The sequence below is a fragment of the Impatiens glandulifera genome, chromosome 1 (genome assembly GCF_907164915.1).
Source record: "Impatiens glandulifera chromosome 1, dImpGla2.1, whole genome shotgun sequence".
NCBI classification, from domain to species: domain Eukaryota; kingdom Viridiplantae; phylum Streptophyta; class Magnoliopsida; order Ericales; family Balsaminaceae; genus Impatiens; species Impatiens glandulifera.
The window spans coordinates 111071122-111092840 of NC_061862.1; the positions used below are offsets into that span (position 1 = coordinate 111071122).

Genomic DNA, 21719 nt, shown 5'->3' on the forward strand with positions numbered 1-21719 from the left:
GCCAATAGCTTCCTTATACCTCATATACTTGGTTAATACCAAAACAAGAATATTGGCTATTTATTTGGACCAAATCAAAAACTCAAAATTTTTTATTATTTTGAAATTTTTGATTTTGATCAAACATGATCGGGACAAATCAAACATGATCGAAATAGTTGTCCAACATCATTACAATCATGTTAGAAAGTTTTCTAGGATGTGATCCTCAAAGATTAGCCCAAGAACAAGAAACCCTTTTTTTTTAAATTCAAATTTGAGTTTTCCTTTTTAAGACTGATTGATCGACTCTAACTTTCAAATAAATGATCATAAGATCGATTTCCAACCATCAAATTCAAGAACCAGACATCATAAAAATTTATGAAAACTAAAATAAAAAAATTTTAATTTCAAACCGGAAGTATGAATTAAAGGATGATTGGAAGTTTACCAAGGATTGGAGAACACTCCTAAAACCTTAGGAAAGCTTTTGGGATGCCTGGATCTAAGCTTGAAAACATTAAACAAAAATTTCGAAAAATCCGAAGCTTTGAGCTTCAATGGAAAAATTTCGATTTCTTTTGTTTTAGAGAGCTTGAGATGTTCTCTCTTCCCTTCAGAAGTGTTGAGGTAAGCTATTTATATCCTCCTTGAGTCGGTGGAGACTTCAAGTGGATTGAATCAGTCAAAAGTGATTAATGGCATTTTGGTTGTTCTTCATCCCACTTGCCGGAATAAGGATGAATCATCCCTATTGATGTAGGGAAATTATCATCGTGGTAGGGTGATCATTTCACATTTTTATTTAGTTCATTTGGTTGACTGTGGATAAAGTTCCACTTTTGAAAAATTAAAGGATGAGACATCATCCTTATCTCTTTGGTGTCGCGATGAAGATGATGGTAGCGGTCGAAACGACATTGTTTCATGCACGTGGGCGCGTTCTGTCACTAGTCCGTCAAGCGTCGTTGGCATTTTGGCGTTCTGTTAGCGATCCAGCAAATGGGGCATTAGCTGATCAAGTGCGGCGCGGGCGCAAGTTCCCTCTGTTGCAGCGAGCTACGCGGTCAGTCTGGGTGTGTTGGGTAACAATCCAGCGCTCATCCGATGGATGTGGTCCTTGCTACAGGCGAATTTCATAATTTCGGCTACACAAGATTACATATATATATTTTTATTAAATCCTTAAGGTTTATTTGAAATTGATTTTTCTTTCACCATTTTGACTTTAATTTTGATCTTTTTTAAATACACAAAATATTAAAATAAATATGATAAATATTTTGCCAATTTATTTTATTTTTTATATTTTATGGTTAAATAAATAATTTTGGGGGATAAAATGGGTACCTCATTTCATGCTAAATTATTTATTTGAATCTCTTGATTTTTTCTAAAATTATTTTAGGATAAAATGAGTACAACATTTATCCCAGATAATTTTTATTATTTGTTTTGGCCATTTTCTTTAATTAATTATGTTTTAATTATTACGATAATTAGTCTAATTAATTATTTTAATTGAGTTTTGGCTTTGGGGTTAATTATTTTGATTTTATTTATTTGAAAATAAATCAAAATAATTATTTTAATTTTATAAATTGGGTGTGTAGATTTTTAGTGCTTACAAACAGCTAATGTTCATATTTTGATTCTAATCAATCATATGAAACATAAGGAAGCTATTGACAAGCTCCTTACACTTCATTAAAGCATAAAAACCAAAAATCCAATTTTTACATCAAAACTTTTGGTTGAATAGAACATCATCCCAGTCGAATGACACCTTGGGATGATGTTAATAATGATTCTAGAAGCTTCGTGAAGCTTCCCATGCCCTTGAATCAAAGGATCCAGACCTTAATCAAAATTGCAAAACCTGTAGTTTTGATGATCATGAGGACCGAGGAACATAGCCTAGGTTCAATCAGGACCAAGAGGTCCGACCAAGAATTGCATTCGACCGAGGTTTTTTGAACCTAGGACCGAGGAGGTTCGACCGAGAATTTTGACATCCGACTGAGGATTCTAGCCTTAGGACCAAGAGGCTTCCGCACTCGACCGAGGATTCTAGCCTTAGGACCGGAAGGCTTCTGCACTCGATCGAGCAATCTAGCCTCAAGACCGGGAGGCTTTAGCACCCCAACCGAGAATCCCAAATGAGGACCGAGGAGGTCTTGACCTCAGGACCGAGGGTTTTAGTCCCGACCGATAAAAATCACACCCAGGACTAAGGACACCGGTCCTAGGGTCCGTTTGGTTGCACTTTTCATATTCCAATATTATTTTTGTAATTTTTGGATCCTAAATCATTTTCTAAAATCCCAAAAAAAAATAAAAAATGATTTCAAAATATTTTGGAATATTTAAAAAAAAAATATTTTAATAAAGGCTTGTTTCAAATTTATTTCTAACCTTAATGACTTTAAAAACTGATATTCTTTAGGTATATTCCTCTTTAGTAATTATCATCATCAATAGGTATTAGCATTTAAATATTGTTGTTACAATTTTAAATACAAAAAATCATATGAATGTCTAGAACCGGAAGAATAACTAGTTAAAATAAAATGTCATATAACCAATTTTCAAAAGCCAAGATTTTATAAAGTAGGTATCGTTTTTTAAAAATAGGTACGGAGGATAGAGCGCAAAAGCCATTTCTTGAGTATCATTAAACTACGAACTAAAACGAAACTCCAGTTAAAAATACGTTTATCTACATATGTCATTTTTATTGATTTTATAATTACTGATTCTTTATCAAATAAATAATCTTAATTAATTTAAATAAAAGATTTCTTTAATCAAGTTGTTTTATTTCAAATCTAAAAAATTATTTTAAATTTGATTAATAATTAATTATTATAATTAATTTTAAACGGTTAGGATTTGTTTTAATCTTTTAAAATAATGTTTATTTTAAAAATAAAAATCTGACATGTAAATCGTTATTAAAACTTCTCGAATCTCGAGTTTTTCTGGGATAAAAGTTTTCCTAGAGTTATAAATTGAGACTCTCATATCTGTTGTCCCAAACCAAATCTTCGAACAACCATTGATAATTCAGGCATTACCAATTGAGTTTTAGGTATGCTCAAAAGAAAACTTAAATATCTGCTCCCGTACACCAATGCAAAAAAAATGTGAGATGTGAGATAAGACACGTCCAAGAAATTAAGTTTATTTTATTAGATTTCGATCATGTGCAATATTTTAGAAGAAAAAAGAAATGTATATTTTATCTTGCTCCTTAGGTATGTATGACTGGAATTAAAGTTGAATGCGTGTAAGAATGTATGTGTTCGTGTCCAATTGGGAATATTAATTGTATTTTTCAGCAAATTAACACGACAATATTGGAATATTTAATATTGAAGCATGGAAAATAAGATAGTTAAGTCAAACAAGCTTCTATATAATTATTATTATTATTAGATGATTACTATTAGCACGACGTTGTTACATTTGTTTTAAATTATTATTTATTAATCTCAATATCTATTATATATATTATTTTTATAAAAAGAACACTAACGATTAAAATATGTTTTTTATACCATATCTCGTTGGTCTTGTCAGCACCACTGATATGTTCAATGGTCGATAATAAAGATCGGACCATATTGGCGGCTTAGCAGAAAAAGATAATAAACATGGCTTTGAAGAATAAATAAATAAATATATATATATTTATTTAAAATGGTTCTCATCTAAAGATAGGCAGATATAATAATATATATAACAGTAAGGCCTTCGGATTAGGGGATTAGGGTTATTGAAGTAACTTAAAGAGGGAAAAAAATGAGTAATGATGGGTGATTATTTTGGAGAGATAAGAATATTTTTGATAAAATTACTTAAAAAGTATTAATATATAATAATAAAATAATAAATAGTGATTTAAAATAAAGGGTATTTTAATATTTTGGGTAATGAATTGAGTGATGTGATTGATGAGAGAGAGAATGAAAAGATGTTTGAGTGGGTTGAGTTATTTAAATAACTCTAACCGAACAAGGCCTCAGAAAAATTAATAATAATATCTCATCTCAAAATTATACATAATTAATTAAGAAAATTATTATAAATTTGATTTAACAAAGAATCAATTTATTAGAAATTTTTAAAGAGTAATGATTTTTTTAATAAAAAAATTATATATATATATATATAATAAAATATAAAAAATAAAAATAAAAGATGTTTTTGTTAATGAATTGGATAATGTGATTAATGAGAAAATAAAATTATGTTTAATTTGGTTAGGATTAACAAAATCTAAATTAAGGTGTCAATATATAATATGAGTAATGATAAAGAAAAAAAAATTATTAATTTTTTATGCAATAAAATTGCCCGAAATCATTTTTTCCCTTTTATCCAAATTCTCCCTCAAACCTTTCTCATCTAATATATTTTAAAACATATAAACCAAGGACAATAGGAAAATATAATAAAAAGCAAAATGCCATCAATTAATTACTTTAGAGATCTGACATATCATATCTTTAAAACATTGACTCGAGGCATTTTCTTAACTCATTTTAACCCTGAAAAAGAAGAGTCACATGCCACAAAGCAATAAAAATATAATTTATTTATACGAGATGGAATTATATATATGAACTAAATATGTTGGATTGAGAAGATAAAAAAAAAACTATATTATCTAAACTAACAAGTATATATATTGAACAAAAGACAACAAACATAAAAAAGACAGCTCTTAATCTGAAATACAAAACCATTTTTATCCGCTCAATCTTAATCATTCCACAAACAAATGAATATAAACTAATAATTAATAATTTCATGGTATATAATAAAATAATTAAATTAACACATTCAAGTTAATTCAATCCTTAATTTTAACTTTTTCTTTTTTCTTTTAAATTAAATGAGAACTAATATGACAACCCATCTACAACTATAACCCCATTCAAACTTAAAATATTTTCAGATATAATCGAACTTGTGACCTTTTTTTAAGCCGACTATAACCCCATTCAAACTTAAAATGTTTTTAGATGTAATCGAACTTATGACCTTTTTTTTTTTTTAAGCTGATTCTGGTTTAAAAGACAATAAATATAAATTTAAATGTGTTTAACTAATTTTAAAATAGGTCTCAAGTCTTGTTTGGATAATGAGATATTTGGTATGGATTTCTTATAATAAATTAACAATATGTATAACTACTTGGTAATTAGTAATTAGAAATGATCAACTTTTGCAGCTTAGCATAGAAGGATTGACTTGACCATCTCTCTTTCTCTCTCTAGAATTTTCTTGGAGATGGTCCAGAGAGCTTTAATGGCGTCTAGTTATAAATACAACTAATTGCTTTCATTATCTTCACCGCTCAAATCATTAAGCAAACACTCATTCTCTCTCATCAAAAAGTTTTTCCTGTATCATTATCATTCGTCAATTTAGAAATCATATATAGTTGTGATGTGCAGTTGCATCAAAGATATGATGAAAATCTTTAACAAGGGTGGTGGAGATGATGAACAACAGAAGATTGTGAAGGGTAAAGTTGTGCTGATGAAGAAGAATGTTCTTGATTTTAGCGATTTCAATGCGTCTCTTGGTGATAGAATCAATGAGTTGTTTGGAAAGAAGATTTCTCTTCAACTTGTTAGTTCTATTCATTCAGATCCTTCAGGTATTATTATAATTACTCTAATCATTTCATTTTTTTATAGCATTTCTTAAAGATTGAGAAAATAGATAAAAAGGAATATCACATTCATAATAGAAAGAAAAAAAACATTATAAAGTTTAAGTAGTTCAAGGTTGTTTAATATTAGTTTTGTTGGGTTTTTTTTGGATTTTGTTAAAAAAAAAAAATTGGTTTTTTATTGGGTTAATTATTAAAATATTTTTTTTTATATTAAATAGAGGTGTTTTTAGTATTTTAATTAATAAAATAATAAAAATTTTAAAAATATAAAATCTTTGAAAAAAATATGAAATCAAACCAGCTGTTAAACCAGTTGTTAAGATAGTTTCACAAAAATACAAAAGATAATTTTTTTCATTATTTCAGTTATTATTATATGGTTTGATAATATTAAGTGATCATTTGATAATGATTTTTTTTGTTAGCTTTTTCATGAAAAATTTATATATTTTTTATTATCAAATTAATAAATTTATTAATTAAAATATTTTATTTTTATAAAATTTAATACAATTTTTTTTATAAATAATTTAACTAATTAATATTAAAAAATAAAATTAGAGATATAAATGTGAAATCTGACCAATTAATTAAAATCCCCAACTACTTATCTGTAACATCAAACAAAAAATTGCAGACCACATTTAATTTGTAGTTAGGCCTTGTTTTCTTTGGGTTTTTTAAAAAACCCATCCTAAATCAATTTTCCAATCAATCACTTCTCAACAATCACATCACTCATTTCATTAACCAAAATACTAAAATACCCTTTATTTTAAATTATTATTTTTTATTTTATTCATATATATCAATACCCTTTAAGTCTTTTTACCAAAAATAATCATCACTTCCTCAAAATTATCACCAATCATTACCTTTTTCACTCTCCAAGTTTTTTCAAAAACCCCAATCCGAACAAGACCTTAGAATTGAATAAATAATTGGTTTATAGGGGTCACCGTCATTGAGTAGAAGATATTTAAATGTCACGCTGTGATTAGTTATAAGATTGTGATCTTTATCATTATTTTACTGGGTTTGTTGAATAATATATAGATAAATTATAAGGAAAAAAAATAGTAATCTTCTCTTATAAATATAATATCAAACATGTAAGCTCTTAATATTGGACTTTTAGTTTTTTTTTTAAAATTAATATCATTATTGTTTTAACTATCAAATCAATTATTTTATTAAATTTTAAATACTAAAAATACATTTTAATAATTAAATTACTCATTAAAACCATAGATCAAATAAGCTCATGATTTTAATAGATAACACAATATCTTTAATTAATAGTACTTTATTTAAAAAAATAATAATAAATTGATATGCATGACAACTAGAGCTTGTTTATATTGGGTTATATAGAATTTTTATTGGATATGAAAATGTATGTTATTTAATTTTTTAATTAAATTAAGAATATTGTAGTATTTTGATGAATTAATTAAATATTTTAATTGTTAAAAAAAAAAATAAGATGTGATATTTGAATTTTTGATAAAAAAAAAATCAACATCCGACTAGCTCTTAAATTTTGTATCTTTATTTTTCACTTATGTGAAATATTATGATTTATGATTATCTAACTGCCAAATTAAAATTTTGATCATATGAAATAAATAATTGGTCAATATATATGATCGTATGACAGCTAATATTTTTCAATATCTCATAAAGTTTTGTTTACCAACTAATAATTTTGTTTGAATTTTATAAATTTATTTGGTTTTGATTATTTATATTGATTTTATTTAAAATATTTTATTATTTTTATTTAAATTATATATGTTTTTTTTTTTACTTTAATTTGAATATCATTATTCGATTTAGATTAAACAAAACTAAACACAAATATATATATATATACATATATATATATATATATTAGAAATAGCCGATTGAACAATTGAAGCGAGGTCCACTTTCCCAATCACAATCTTGTTGTAAATAAATAAAATAGGTAAATCTGATAACTATTTTGAATTTCTTGTAATTTATTAAAATAAATTAATTTTAAGAATAGTTGAGTTAGTATATAATTTTAACCAATCAACTCTTAGAGCTCCTTTAATGTTTTTTTTTTTTAAATTTAAATTTTACATAGGTTTTTAGATTTTTCATCTGTTACTTAGTATCATTTAAACTGTTATATTATTCATTTTATTAATTAAAATATTAAACTAATTAAAAACCCAAAAAATCTACAAGTATAATTTTGAACAAAATCTCAAAAAAAAACACTTAGAAAAAAATCAAGATCAAACAAGCTCTCATTTATTGTTCGATCACCTAAGAAGATCCTAACTTCATTAACAAAAGAGGTTAGTGATAAAATACGATAAACAATACATGAAGTTTTAATTCATATATGAAAATTAATTATGATACATATATTAAGTATAAAAGTGTTATAAAAGTTTGAATGATTATATGATTATTATGATGAGCAGACAAAGGATTAAGAGGGAGATTAAGCAAGGAGACATCTTTGGAGAATTGGATCACTTCAGCCACCTCTTTAGCAGCTGGAGATTCAGTTTTTGATGTGGTTTTTGAATGGGAAGAAAAGAACATGGGCCATCCTGGTGCCTTCATAATTAGAAACAACCATTCCAATGAATTCTACCTCAAATCTCTAACACTTGAACATGTCCCTGGCCATGGTAAGGTCCATTTTGTGTGCAATTCATGGGTCTATCCCGACGAAAAATACTCCACCGACCGCGTGTTTTTCGCCAATCAGGTAATAGTTTGTTATTTTTTAATCATTGCTCAATTTAGTGTGACAAGAATTCATAAACTCATTGACCATTTCTCTATTTTAAGAAACCAAATTAAATGCTTCCAAATTTGGTAGTTGTTTGTTGTAGAGTGTACAATCTTATACAATATTATTTAATGATTTGTGATAATTCATGCAGTCTTATCTTCCACATGAGACTCCGGTTGCACTTGTGAGCCTTAGGGAGGAAGAATTGAAGAATTTAAGAGGAGATGAAACTGATAAGACTAAGATGCTTCAAGAATGGGACAGAGTTTATGACTATGCCTACTATAATGACCTCGGAAACCCTGATAAGGGCGCAGAGTATGCTCGCCCAGTTCTTGGGGGTTCGTCTGAGTTTCCGTATCCTCGAAGAGGGCGGACTAGTCGTCCCCCTGCAAAGACAGGTAACTTCTAGACCAATATATTTCAAAATTTTAAAATAGATGTGACATATTACCACATTTGAATAGAGACAAATGTTGGATTTTTTTTATGTTCATTTTCTTAATCTAAACATACAAGTATATGACTTAACTAAAAGTTTTTTCTTTTGTTTTTTTAATCATTGGCAGATGCTAACATTGAGGGTAGATTGCCACTTCTGTCAAGCTTAAACATTTATGTTCCAAGAGATGAGAGATTTGGGCATTTGAAGATGTCTGACTTCTTGGCTTATGCACTTAAAGCCTTGGGCCAATTTCTCTTGCCTGAATTCGAGGCTCTTTGCGACAAAACCCCAAATGAATTCGACACAATCCAAGACACTTTGGAGTTGTATGAAGGTGGCTTTAAGTTGCCCGAAGGAAAATTACTTGACGATATTCACAAATACATTCCTTTTGAAATGCTCAAGGAGCTTCTTAGGACCGATGGTGAAGGCACGTTTAAGTTCCCTACACCCCAAGTCATCCAAGGTCTTGTAATTTTTTTTAATTGATTTCAATAGTTCATTATGCTTTTTCGAATTATTTGTTGTTTAACCAAACAAAAACATTCACGATCAATGAACAGAGGATAAGTCAGCTTGGAGAACCGATGAGGAATTTGCGAGGGAAATGTTGGCCGGAGTGAACCCTGTCATAATTAGTTTGCTCGAGGTAATTAAACTACACACATTCATTAACAAAACATATTTTTTATGTCGCATTTATAGACATACTCACCTTCTTTGATTACTTTCAGGAATTCCCACCAAAAAGCAAGCTAGACCCTTCAAAATATGGAAACCAAAACAGCACCATAACAAAAGAACACATTGTGCCTAATCTCAATGGATTATCAGTAGAAGAGGTATTCTTATTCATCATTTCATTGAATAAAAATAGATTATATTTATATTAAACCATGTACCAAGGCTCAACCAACCAACACATCCTCCTAATCTTAAAAAGAATTATTATTATTTAACTAATTGATGAAAATTATATTTTCAGGCAATAAATCAAAACAAGATTTTCTTATTGGATCACCATGATAGTTTGATGCCATACTTGAGAAAAATTAACACAACCACCACAAAGACATATGCTTCAAGGACTCTTCTTATCCTTAGAAATGATGGAACTTTGATGCCATTAGCCATTGAACTAAGCCTGCCTAACCCTAAAGGAGATGAACATGGTGCCATAAGCAAAGTCTACACCCCAGCTCAACAAGGTGTTGAAGGTTCCATCTGGGATCTTGCTAAAGCCTATGTGGCGGTTAATGACTCTGGTGTCCATCAACTTGTCAGTCACTGGTATAAAAACAACCTAATTTCCTTCTCCCATAATATTTGTCTTGGTTCGATGTTTATGCTTTTCAATATGTAGGTTAAACACGCATGCAGTGATCGAGCCATTTGTGATCGCGACAAACAGACAGCTGAGCGTACTTCACCCGATACAAAAATTGTTGGACCCTCATTTCCGTGATACAATGAACATAAACGCATTTGCTAGGCAAACTCTCATCAACGCTGGTGGAATTCTAGAGAAGACGGTTTTCCCTTCGAAGTATGCGATGGAGATGTCGGCTGTGATTTACAAGAATTGGGTTTTCACCGACCATTCCCTTCCCGCAGACCTTATTAAGAGGTACAAGATAATAATAATGTTATGGTTTAATGAATCAATGAAAAAATTCTCACTTTTCAAACAAAAAACAGGGGAGTTGCAGTTAAGGATGTAAAAGGCAAGCATGGCCTTCGCCTATTGATAGAAGATTACCCATACGCGGTTGATGGGCTAGAGATATGGTCGGCGATTGAAACATGGGTGGAGGACTATTGCAGTTTTTACTACAAAACCGATGAGACAGTTAAAGGTGACAAGGAACTCCAAGCATGGTGGAAGGAACTTAAGGAAGTTGGTCATGGAGACAAGAAGAACGAGTTGTGGTGGCCTAAAATGGAAACAAAGAAAGATCTAACCGAAACATGCTCAATCATCATATGGGTGGCATCGGCCCTTCATGCAGCAGTCAATTTCGGGCAATACCCATATGCTGGTTACCTCCCAAACCGACCCACACTTAGTAGAAGGCTAATGCCTGAAGTGGGTAGTCCTGAATATGAGGAATTGAAGACAAATCCTGACAAAATCTTATTGAAAACAATAACTGCTCAACTCCAAACTCTTCTTGGAGTGTCCCTCATAGAGATCTTGTCGAGGCATTCGTCTGATGAGGTGTATCTCGGGCAGAGGGATACACCCGAGTGGACCAAAGATGTAGAGCCACTTGAAGCCTTTGACAAGTTTGGAAAAAAGTTAGTTGAGATTGAAAAAAGTATTGTTGAGATGAACAATGATAAGAATCTTAAGAACAGAGTTGGACCAGTTCAAGTGCCTTATACTTTGCTTTTCCCAACCGGTCAAAGTGGGCTTAGTGGAAAGGGTATACCTAATAGTGTTTCTATCTGATTTCAAACTTTCACAAGCATATACAGTATTCTTTTATATTCATAAAATTGTATTTTTTTTTTTGTTATTGTTGAACATTGTAATTGTATTTCTTTCTTGTAAAATGTATTCCACTTTATTGTCATATATTTGTTTATAAAATAAGTTTCTTTATGTATATTTAGCTTAATTTTAATTTTCAGCATATTGTAGAAGTATATAATAAATATTATATATTAATATGAACTCACTAAGTACCTCCCATTCCAACTAAAAATCTTTAAGTTGAAATAGGCTACTACTATAATGCAACCTAAATTCACTCAATTAAACTAAATATTGCATTCTTAACCTAAGCTTATTTTTGAGTATTTTTAATTTCATGTTTTAATATTATCTTTTTATTTAGTGTTGCTACTATTGTTATGTCTATTAAAATAATAAAAACTGTTATATTATTTGAAATACTTAAAGTAAACAAGCACCACAATAATTTACTTCATCAAAATATAATAATGTTATCATTATGTATTTTTCTCTTTCATCTCTCCTCTCTCTATTATTCTCTTTTTCTTAATTAAATTTTAGATTTTAAAGATTATAAATATATTTTATCTTTTATATTTTTATCTTTCCTAATTTTTTTCCCTCATTAATTAATTAATTAATTATATATATATATTATTTTATTTTTCATCATTAACTTTATATATATAAATTTTATCTTTTATCATACATTTTTTTCTCGTCACACACGTATATATATATATTATATATATATATATATAATATTTTTTTTATTAGCATAAATAATTTTTTAATAAATATAAAAATTAATGGTAATAAATATTAAATACAAAATATATACATATAAATAATAAAATTATTTGAAAAATCTCAAGTGGTATAGCGGTTAAGTGTTCACATTTAACGCTTAAGACTAGGTTTGAATCCCAAAACATGCAAATTTAAATTTTCAAAAATGCATTATTGACTATAATATATAGTGACGTAATTTTTAAACAAATGATACAAAACATCTGAAAGTGTGATGTCGGAATTAGTAGTTGGTTTGGTGAGCATTTGAAAGTGTGAGGTCACGAGATGGAGGTCAGGTGGTTTGTCGAGTGAGGTCGGAATTATTGGTTGGTTTGGCGAACATTTAAAAGTGTGAGGTCATGAGATGGAGGTCGGGTGGTGAGTGATTTATTGAGTGTGAGGTCAGAATTAATGGTTAGTTTGACGAGCATTTGAAAGTGTGAGGTCACAAGATGGAGGTCGGGTGTTGGGTGGTTTGTCGGGTGTGAGGTCAGAATTATTGATTGGTTTGACAAGCATTTAAAAGTGTGAGGTCATGAGATGAAGGTCGGGTGATAGGTGATTTGTCGAGTGTGAGGTCGAAATTAGTGGTTGATTTGGCAAGAATTTGAAAGTGTGAGGTCACGAGATTGATGTCGGGTGGTGGGTAGTTTGTCGAGTGTGAGGTCAGAATTAGTGGTTAGTTTGGCAAGCATTTGAAAATGTGAGGTCACGAGATGAAAGTCAGGTGGGTGGTGGGTGGTATATCGAGTGTGAGGTCGGAATTAAAAGATTGGTGGTTGAGTTTGACGAAAGATAAGAGATGTTTAATCGATTAAGGTCGACTAAGATTGGTGGGTGGTTTTATGAAGAGTTAAAAAAAGAATATGAAAAAGTGCGAGTCAAAAGATGATGGTCAATTGAGGGGTTAAACGGGGTACCGAGGGAATAAAATATATGTTAACATTAAGTTTGAGATTAAACTTATTTTTTACCAACTAAAACCAATTTTAAATTAATTATATTTGAATAATATTGATTTTATATAAAATATTTATAAATAAATAATATTTTAATTATATTTTTATCCGTAGATTCATGCTACTTATATATAAATTTCTTAAGAATAAAAGTGAGATGTGACCTATAAACTTATTCAAATTATTATTTGTAGATAGATTTTGAAATAAAATCAAGTTTGAATAAAAAAATAACTTGGTAATTAATTAGAATGATCAAATTAGTCAGTACTACTACGAGGAATTACTGCTTTTGAGATAAGGTAATGAAAGCGACCTCGCCAAGAGCGAAATAATGCTTTTGGTGATATTAATATCCCCGAGGGCCAGGGTGCTCTCGGTAAAAAATATGATTATAACCGAGAATAGATGTTTGCTCTCGTTACAAAAGTTATATTTTGCCGAACGACCTCATTTCTTCCTCTCATATTCCCCCTCTAGCTTTTTATCTTCATTTTTTCCTCTTTAATGTCTCTTTTTCTCTTCATTCTCCCAAACTAAATTCCAAACTCTTCATCAAAACCACTAAGTTATTCAAAACTCTTCATTCTCCCAAGTTGTTTCTCTAGAGGCTCTTCAGTCTCGCCAGATCCAGATCTGAAGAAGTAGAAGAATCCAAATTTGAAGAAGTAGAAGAATCTAGATCTAGATGGATGTTGTAAGATACGTACTACAAGGGAGGAGTAAGTTGTGAAGGAGTGGAAGATTATATATACTGGTTAGTAATCTACTATTATTAATTAGTTTGAATGTTATGTGCGGATTAAAAGGCGTGGAAGATCATATATACCAGATCTGAAGAAATAGAAGACTCAGATCCAGATCTACTAATTTGAACTTCATTTTGCAGATGAAAATTATGTGCGACGTAGATCTGATGACTTGAAACAAAATTTTCATGTCTCCAAAACTATTTGCGAAGTGGTAAAAAGCTGTTGTTGATTTATGGATTAATTTTTCTCTAATTGAAATGAAATGTTAATAATAATGTTGGTATTGTAGACATTGATTGATTTTAGGTTTATATGATTTTGATCAGATTGGAGATTTAGAATATTATGAAGCTCCAAATGATCTGAGGAAGATTAGGAATTGAATGGGCAGGCAATGATGAACGAGAAGAAATTGGTGGAAGAAAGATCCGAGGGAAGGAGGGTGAAACCCAGATGAAGACTTCAGAATATTTTTTTATAAAGTTTATTATCTCCGAGAACATTAGCTCCACCCTTGGTAAAAAAGTTATAATTATATCCGAGAGTCACAATTGCTATCGGTGAAACCTATCATTGACACCATTCGAGAGCATTTATCACCCTCGACGAAAACAATCACCGAGGGTATTTTGGCTTTCTCCAAGGGTTTATTCCCTCGTTAAAAATCTGTTTTCTACTAGTGCACGTTGGAAAAAAATTATTAATTTTTTTCACAAAAACAGCGCGCCTCTTTATATTCTTTTCTCTCATTCCCCTTCCGCCTTCTCTCTATCCGTTTATGGTTAGATCTGCGCGCGTTTTTTCAAAACCCACAGCTAAAAATTGAAGATTTCAAGCTCCCTTCATGGTTAGATGGAATGTAAGATTTCTCTCATTCCCTTCTCTCTCTATCTTTATACCTTAGAAAAGTTGATTCAGTTGCAAGTCAGATGCATCATCCAACTTTTATTTTTCATGTTGAGATTTGAGAGCACTCTAATCAAAGTCCACATGCTAGCTTCTAAGAGTTACAAAATTCTTCTCTCATTACAGATCTATGATGTCATTTCATCGATAGAAACCAGAAAAATGTTTATAACGACACTAGTTAGAAATGTCGAATCCTTGTCTAACCCTATTGGTTTATGAGTATTTATATTGATTCACTTTCTTCTGCTTTAATTTTTCATCTTAGCTGTTTCAAATATTGATTTTATTTTGTTGTTGTTTTCTGAACTGTAATATTATTTAATTGAACTATAATGTCTTATAAACTAAAATGTAATGTCTTATAAACCGAATCGTAACGTTATATATAAATTGAACTATAAGATTTTTTAAAACTGAACTATAATCTTATAAATTAAAATGTAATGTCTTATAAACTGAATTGTAATGTTATATAAACTAAACTATAACGTTTTTTAAAACTGAACCATAATCTTATAAACTAAACTTTAATATTTTTAAAAACTGAACTGAAATGTGTTTTAAACTGAACTGTAATATTATTTAAACTGAAATGTAAAGTTTTATCAACTGAATTGTAATGTCTTATAAACTAACTGTAATGTCTTATAAAATGTAATGTCTTATAAACTGAACTGTAATGTTATTTAAACTAAATTGTAACTGTTTTTAAAATTAAACTGAACTGTAACATTTTTTAAAATTGAACTGTAACGTTTTTTAAAACTGAACTGTAATACTATTTAAACTAATTTTTAATGTTTTTTAAAAGTGAATTAATACGTATTTTAAAGTAAAATGTAAAGTATTATAAACTGAAATGTAATGTCTTATAAACTGAAATGCAATATCTTTGTAAACTGAACTTTAACGTTTTTTAAAAACTAACAATAATGTATTTTAAATTGAACTACAATTTTATTTAAACTGAATTATAATGTGTTTTTTTATTAAAGACTCTATAATTAAAAAGCAATACATTGAGTCTCTTGGTTTTCATATTCCAGCTATTAAGTGCATTAATTTTTTTTTACATATTTTAACTCTTTAATTTCCTTTATTTTTGTATAAATTCATACTCTTGTAATTGTAATAACACACTGAAATACATTCTTAATCTACAACAAGTTCTTTGTTACTTATATTCTCTATTTGTTTTAAACTGAAATGTAATGTCTTATAAACTAAACTTTAACGTTTTTTAAAATTGAACTATAATGTTATTTAAACTAAAATGTAATGTCTTTATAAACTAAACTTTAACGTTTTTTAAAAGTGAATTATAATGTATTTTAAACTGAACTGTAATATTATTTAAACTGAATTTTAATATTTTTTAAAGCGAAACTATAATATGTTTTAAACTAAAATATAATGTTATGTAAACTAAATTTTAACGTTTTTTAAAACTGAACTATAATGTGTTTTAAATATTAAGAAAGTGTGATGACTTAAGATGTGAGCTGTAAAGAATATTTCAATATACGGGCAACTATGTTATGGACAATTAATGATTTTTTGGCATATGCAAATTTATCTGGATAGAGTACGAAGGTAAAACTTGCATGTCCGTGTTGTAATAAAAATACAACTTTGCTGAGATTGGTACACTGTCAAAAAGAGTTTTACATGAGTCATCGATGGTTTCTTCCACCTACACATCGTTGGTGCGGGGAAAGATATTCTTTTGACGACAATACAGAGTTAAAAACGACACTTGATCTTTTGTCTGGAACCAAAATACTAATGCAGGCAAGAGATTTGAAAGACATCTGTTTGACTAAATACCATCCTAAAAGAAGAAATATTTCTCATGAATCTTGGGGTGATAATTGGAATAAACTCAGCATATTTTTCGAACTACCATACTAGAAAATGATGTTATTGAGGCATAATTTGGATGTGATGCATATTGAGAAAAATATTTGTGATAGCGTGTTGGGTACTATAATGGATTTTAAAGAAAAACGAAGGATGGACTCAGAGCTCTTAAAGATTTGGAATTATCGAACATAAAGTATTCATTGCATCCCGTTGAGGTCATAGTGTTCTTCAATGTCCGGCAGCCACATACGCACTTTCCTTGGATTAGAAGAAATAATTATGTATGTTTCTTGAAAATGTAAAAATACTAGAAGAGTTCTGCTCTAATATTGGAAGGTGTGTAAACGTAATTGATAAGAAAATTTCCGGATTAAAGAGTCACGATTATCACATCCTATTATAGTATTTGATTTCACTTGTAACACGTGCTTTACTTCCGGATGATGTGTACGATGCTCTAGTGCACTTGTCTAGGTTCTTCTGATTCTTAAATCGAGATGAATTGGAAGAGTTGTAGGATGATATTCATGTTTTGACCCTTTGTAAATTGGAAAAGATATTTCCACCTTCATTCTTTGATATAATGGTACATTTACATATACACTTGGTCTTTGAGGCTTTGTTAGGGGGGTCTATCATATATCGATGAATGTATCCAATTGAACAATATATGGGTACCTTGAAAAAGTACCTTCAAAACAAAAATTTTCCTGAAGGGTCAATCAGTGAGAGTTACCTTTTGTACGAGAGTATAAGTTTATGTGTTCGATATTTAGAAGATCATGAGTCAATAGAGACATCGATACAACCAACTTCAACACTTTTTATATTCTTGATAATAGAAGATTTGTCGATTGCAACACTTTACACATATGAACCGGGTGATCGGGAGCGTTCTCACATATATCTTTTGAAAAATTGTCTCGAAGTCGAACAATATTACAAGTAAGAGTTCATAAGCTTATTAGTGACTAAGTGTGAATTTTGTAATTAACTAATTACAATTAAATTTCATTATATGCAGCGAATTCATGCAAGATTTGACTAATACAGGGCGACGCAATCTTTCTAATCTTGAATGCGATACACTTTACATAAGATTTTTTAAGATGAAAGTGGGGAAAATGACTGATGATTCATATCGAACTTTGAGTCTAAAGATTCTTAGGAGTGGCCCGAAAATCTATGCTAAGAAATATAACTTCTGTAAAATAAATGGGCACAAGTTCAACAGCGAGAAACATGACGAAGGTCAAAGGGTTAACCACACAAAATAGTGGTGTCTTAGTAATTGACAACAATGGGGTCAAAATGATAAATTACTATGGAGTACTCATAAATATCATAGAAGTTCAGTATTTTGGTGGTAACCAAGTAATTCTTTTCAAGTGTAGATGGTTTGATGTACAATCCTAGGACCGTGGTATAAAAGTAGATAAATATGGGTTTGTAAGTGTTAATGTTAACAAAACATTAAGAACTCAGATTTATGATCCGTTTGTAATGGCAAGTCAATCACAACAAGTTTTTTACGATACGGGTATAACATCTAGACATGGATGGAAAATTGTCACAAAGACTAGGCAAAATATATGCATAGAATTCAAAGAGGTGAATGGAAAGACCTCTTGCGATAACAGTAACTACTAGTCGAGGCATATTGGCACAATTGTTCGGAATCCCATGGTAGTGCCACATCGTCTACTATATTGGTGTGATCTGTCACATGCCTAGTTAGACCATATATGGCGATCCATCTCCGTGAGTTTGATATTTTTTAACGTGTTATCTTATAATTTGAAACTTTTATAATCTTAAAATCTGTTGTTATATTTCAAGATCTTTTCAAGTCTTTACCCCATCATATTGACACCTACAAAGATAGGACGATGACACATGTGAAGAAAACATGAGATAGGTGGAGATATACAAACAAAAAGAACTACATCCAACCACATAATGGTGACGTGGAGATAATCAAATTAAACCCTCCTCATAATTCGACTACGATGATTAGAATTATCTCCTTGACCATCACTACTTCACGACTGCATTTTAGGTATAATAGTCATTTTTAATTCATTATATGTTTAATCGACTATTAACTAACAACTATAACTATTTTATAATTGTAAAAAAAAGCACGACCAATTCCAGCAACAGAGAAAAAGTTGTATACACCCACCACACAAGTAGTAGACCATTTTTGCAAATGGAGCGACAGATGGTAAGTTTTAGCTAAAGTATTAAATTTTCATAATATATAACAGATTTCTAGATTAAGTTAAATAAAGAAAAGGGTGGAAATTATTAAAAGGGAAATTGTTAATTAAGTGGAATTATGAAAAACGCTTTAATTGATTAAAATGAATTTAGGATAATTAAAATCAATACGACATAGTTTTAATGATGCGTTGATAAATAAATAAAACTAAGTTCAACAAATGTCTTAATGCGCATGTAAATTTTAAGAAGCACTGACAGCAGCCGTGCTCCATCGGTAAAGCTGAAGAGGCGTCAGCAGTAGGCTTGTTCTAACAGCAGAGTTGAAGAAGCGCAGGCAGCAGGCTTGTTGCAGCAACAGAGCTGAAGAAGCGTTGGCAGCAGGCTTGTTCCAGCATTAGAGCTGAAGAAGCGCTAGCAACATGCTTGTTTTATCAACAGAGTTGAAGAGACATTGACAGCAGGCTTGTTCCAGCAGTAGAGCTGAAGAGGCGCTGGTAGCAGGCTTGTTCCAGTAGCAGAGCTGAAGAGGCGCTGACAGCAGGCTTATTCCAGCAGCAGAGCTGAAGAAGCGTTGACAGAAGGCTTGTTCTAGCAGAAGAGCTGAAGAAGCGCTGGTAATAGTCTTACTTCAACAGTAGAGCTGAAGAAGCACTGGAAGCAGAGTTGCTCCATCAGCACAACTGTGTTGCGCTAACAGTCGAGTAGCGAACATTAGTGTTACGCCAACATATGTGTTGCGATAACAGTCGAGTATGTAACAATAGTGTTGCGCCAATAGTTGTGTTGCGCTGACAGCCGAATAACAAATAACAATGTTGCGCCAACAACTATGTTTCTCTAACAACCGAGTAGCGAACAACAATGTTGCGCCTAAAATTGTGTTGTGCTAACAGTCGAGTAGCGAACAACAATGTTGCACCAACAGCTGTGTTGCGCAAACAGCCAAGTAGACAACAACCGTGTTGTGCTAATAGTAGTGTTGCGCTAACAACTGTCTCATCAAGAACCTTTTTTATCAGCTTAATACACCAAAATGTACAACTACCACGCACACGATTATTTCACTAGCCCACGCAGTACTATCTAGTACACCTTGTTCTATCGAATATTCTATTAGTCCGCACACTACTATCCTGTATGCCACGTTCTAATGAATATTTGATTCCCATGTGCACTACCCCATACGCCAGGCGTTCGTCAACCGTACCACTACCACGTGTCAATAATATAGATTCGACCGTTGTCATGCAGAAAATATTAACATGGCATCAAAGGACAACGTCGAACCTCTCTGAATTCCTCTGGTTCTCTCTATTCTTGAATCTCTTGATTACTCTCTCTAGCTTATTCTTTAGAAGAGAATACGCCAAGCATACACGTTACGATATATATTGAGAGATGATCATTTGTATTATTGCATTAATAGTTGATTTGTATAAGTTGAACAGAACGTTGTTTGTTCAACAAGAGAGTGTGATAGCTAGAAGTTCAGAACAGGCAAGTGTTAAGACATGTGATCTGAGTGTATTTTTGTAGAGACTATACAAATCAAAGTCTTCTAGTGGAATCCTTCTGGAAACAAAAGAAGGGGTGACGTAGGAGTTTTATCTCCGAACATCCAAAAAATCTTGTGTTGTATTGTCTTTGCGTCATTTAGTCTTATATATGTCGTTTCAAATCCCACAAGCATTTTCCGTACTTGAAACCGTTCAAGAGCTTGTTACGATTTGTTCAATAATATAAATAGATTTTCAATCCCTAATAGGATTAAAATTGCATAAAAATGAAAAATACAACAACAATATTCAACCCTCCTTCTATTGTTGTAGTCGATCCTAACAAGTGGTATTAGAACGAGGTTTTCTATTCTCAAGCAACTGCAGATATCTAAATCATATCTCCTAAACAAAATTCCAATGTTCTCAAAGGAAGATTATGATGACTGGAAGATCAGGATGTAAGCTCATCTGGCCGCTCAAGATGATGATATGTGGCATGTCATCACTGATGGTCCTATGAAGATTCTGAAGGTCAGCACATCCACAAGCACAACTGAGGGTGCTCCTAAGATGAAGGAGAAACTCAGATATGAGTGGACTGCTGAAGACAAGAGGAAGACCAACCTTGACAACGTGATCAAATATAATCTCTACAAAACATTGGACAAGAACATGTTCAATAAGATCAAGTAATGTTCCACTTCCAAAGAAATCTGGGAGAAGCCGACTCAACTTTGTGAAGGCAACGACCAAACAAAAAAAAATAAGCTGATGGTTGCCACACAGAAGTTTGACAACATCAAGATGCGTCCGGGTGAGACTATGACTGAATTCGATGAAAGATTCAACATCATAGTCATAGAGCTCTCAACCCTGGGAAAGATATATAACAACAGAGAGGTTGTTATCAAAACTATGAGAGCTTTGTTTAGAGAATGGGATATCAAGACGATGACCATGAGGGAATCCAAGGACCTCAACAAGACTAAGTTGTATGATCTCTTTACTGATTTGAAGGTCTATGAGTTTGAGATAAACTTACGAAATAAGGAGGGGACGTCTACCTCCATCACATTTCAAACATTGGTAACTACTGAAGAGCCACCTATTGCGATAGTTGCGAAGTCTACTAAACAGATTAGCGACGACGCTATATCACTATTTGTCAAGTCGTTTTGCAAATTCATGAGGAAGAATCATTCTAACTCTAATTCAAACATAAAAAATTATAAAAATGATTCTAATGCTAATTTAAGATGTTTTAATTGAGACAAATTAGGTCACTTCAAGGCTGATTACAAAAAAAACCCAAAAGGGATGATAAAAAGTCTTTCGATAAGAAGAACATGAAGGAATATAAGGCTCT

The 21719-nt window shown here is 30.9% G+C and overlaps 1 protein-coding gene across 1 annotated transcript; it reads left to right on the forward strand.

Moving 5' to 3' along the window:
• Window positions 1–5353: 5353 nt before the first annotated feature.
• On the forward strand, window positions 5354–11501 carry LOC124919567 (probable linoleate 9S-lipoxygenase 5). Its single transcript, XM_047459832.1, has 9 exons — window positions 5354–5653; window positions 8131–8423; window positions 8602–8851; window positions 9020–9361; window positions 9459–9544; window positions 9630–9737; window positions 9881–10185; window positions 10259–10522; window positions 10594–11501. The coding sequence occupies exons 1-9, from the start codon at window positions 5440–5442 to the stop codon at window positions 11345–11347; spliced, it is 2616 nt and encodes an 871-aa protein (XP_047315788.1). The 5' UTR covers window positions 5354–5439; the 3' UTR covers window positions 11348–11501.
• Window positions 11502–21719: the final 10218 nt, after the last annotated feature.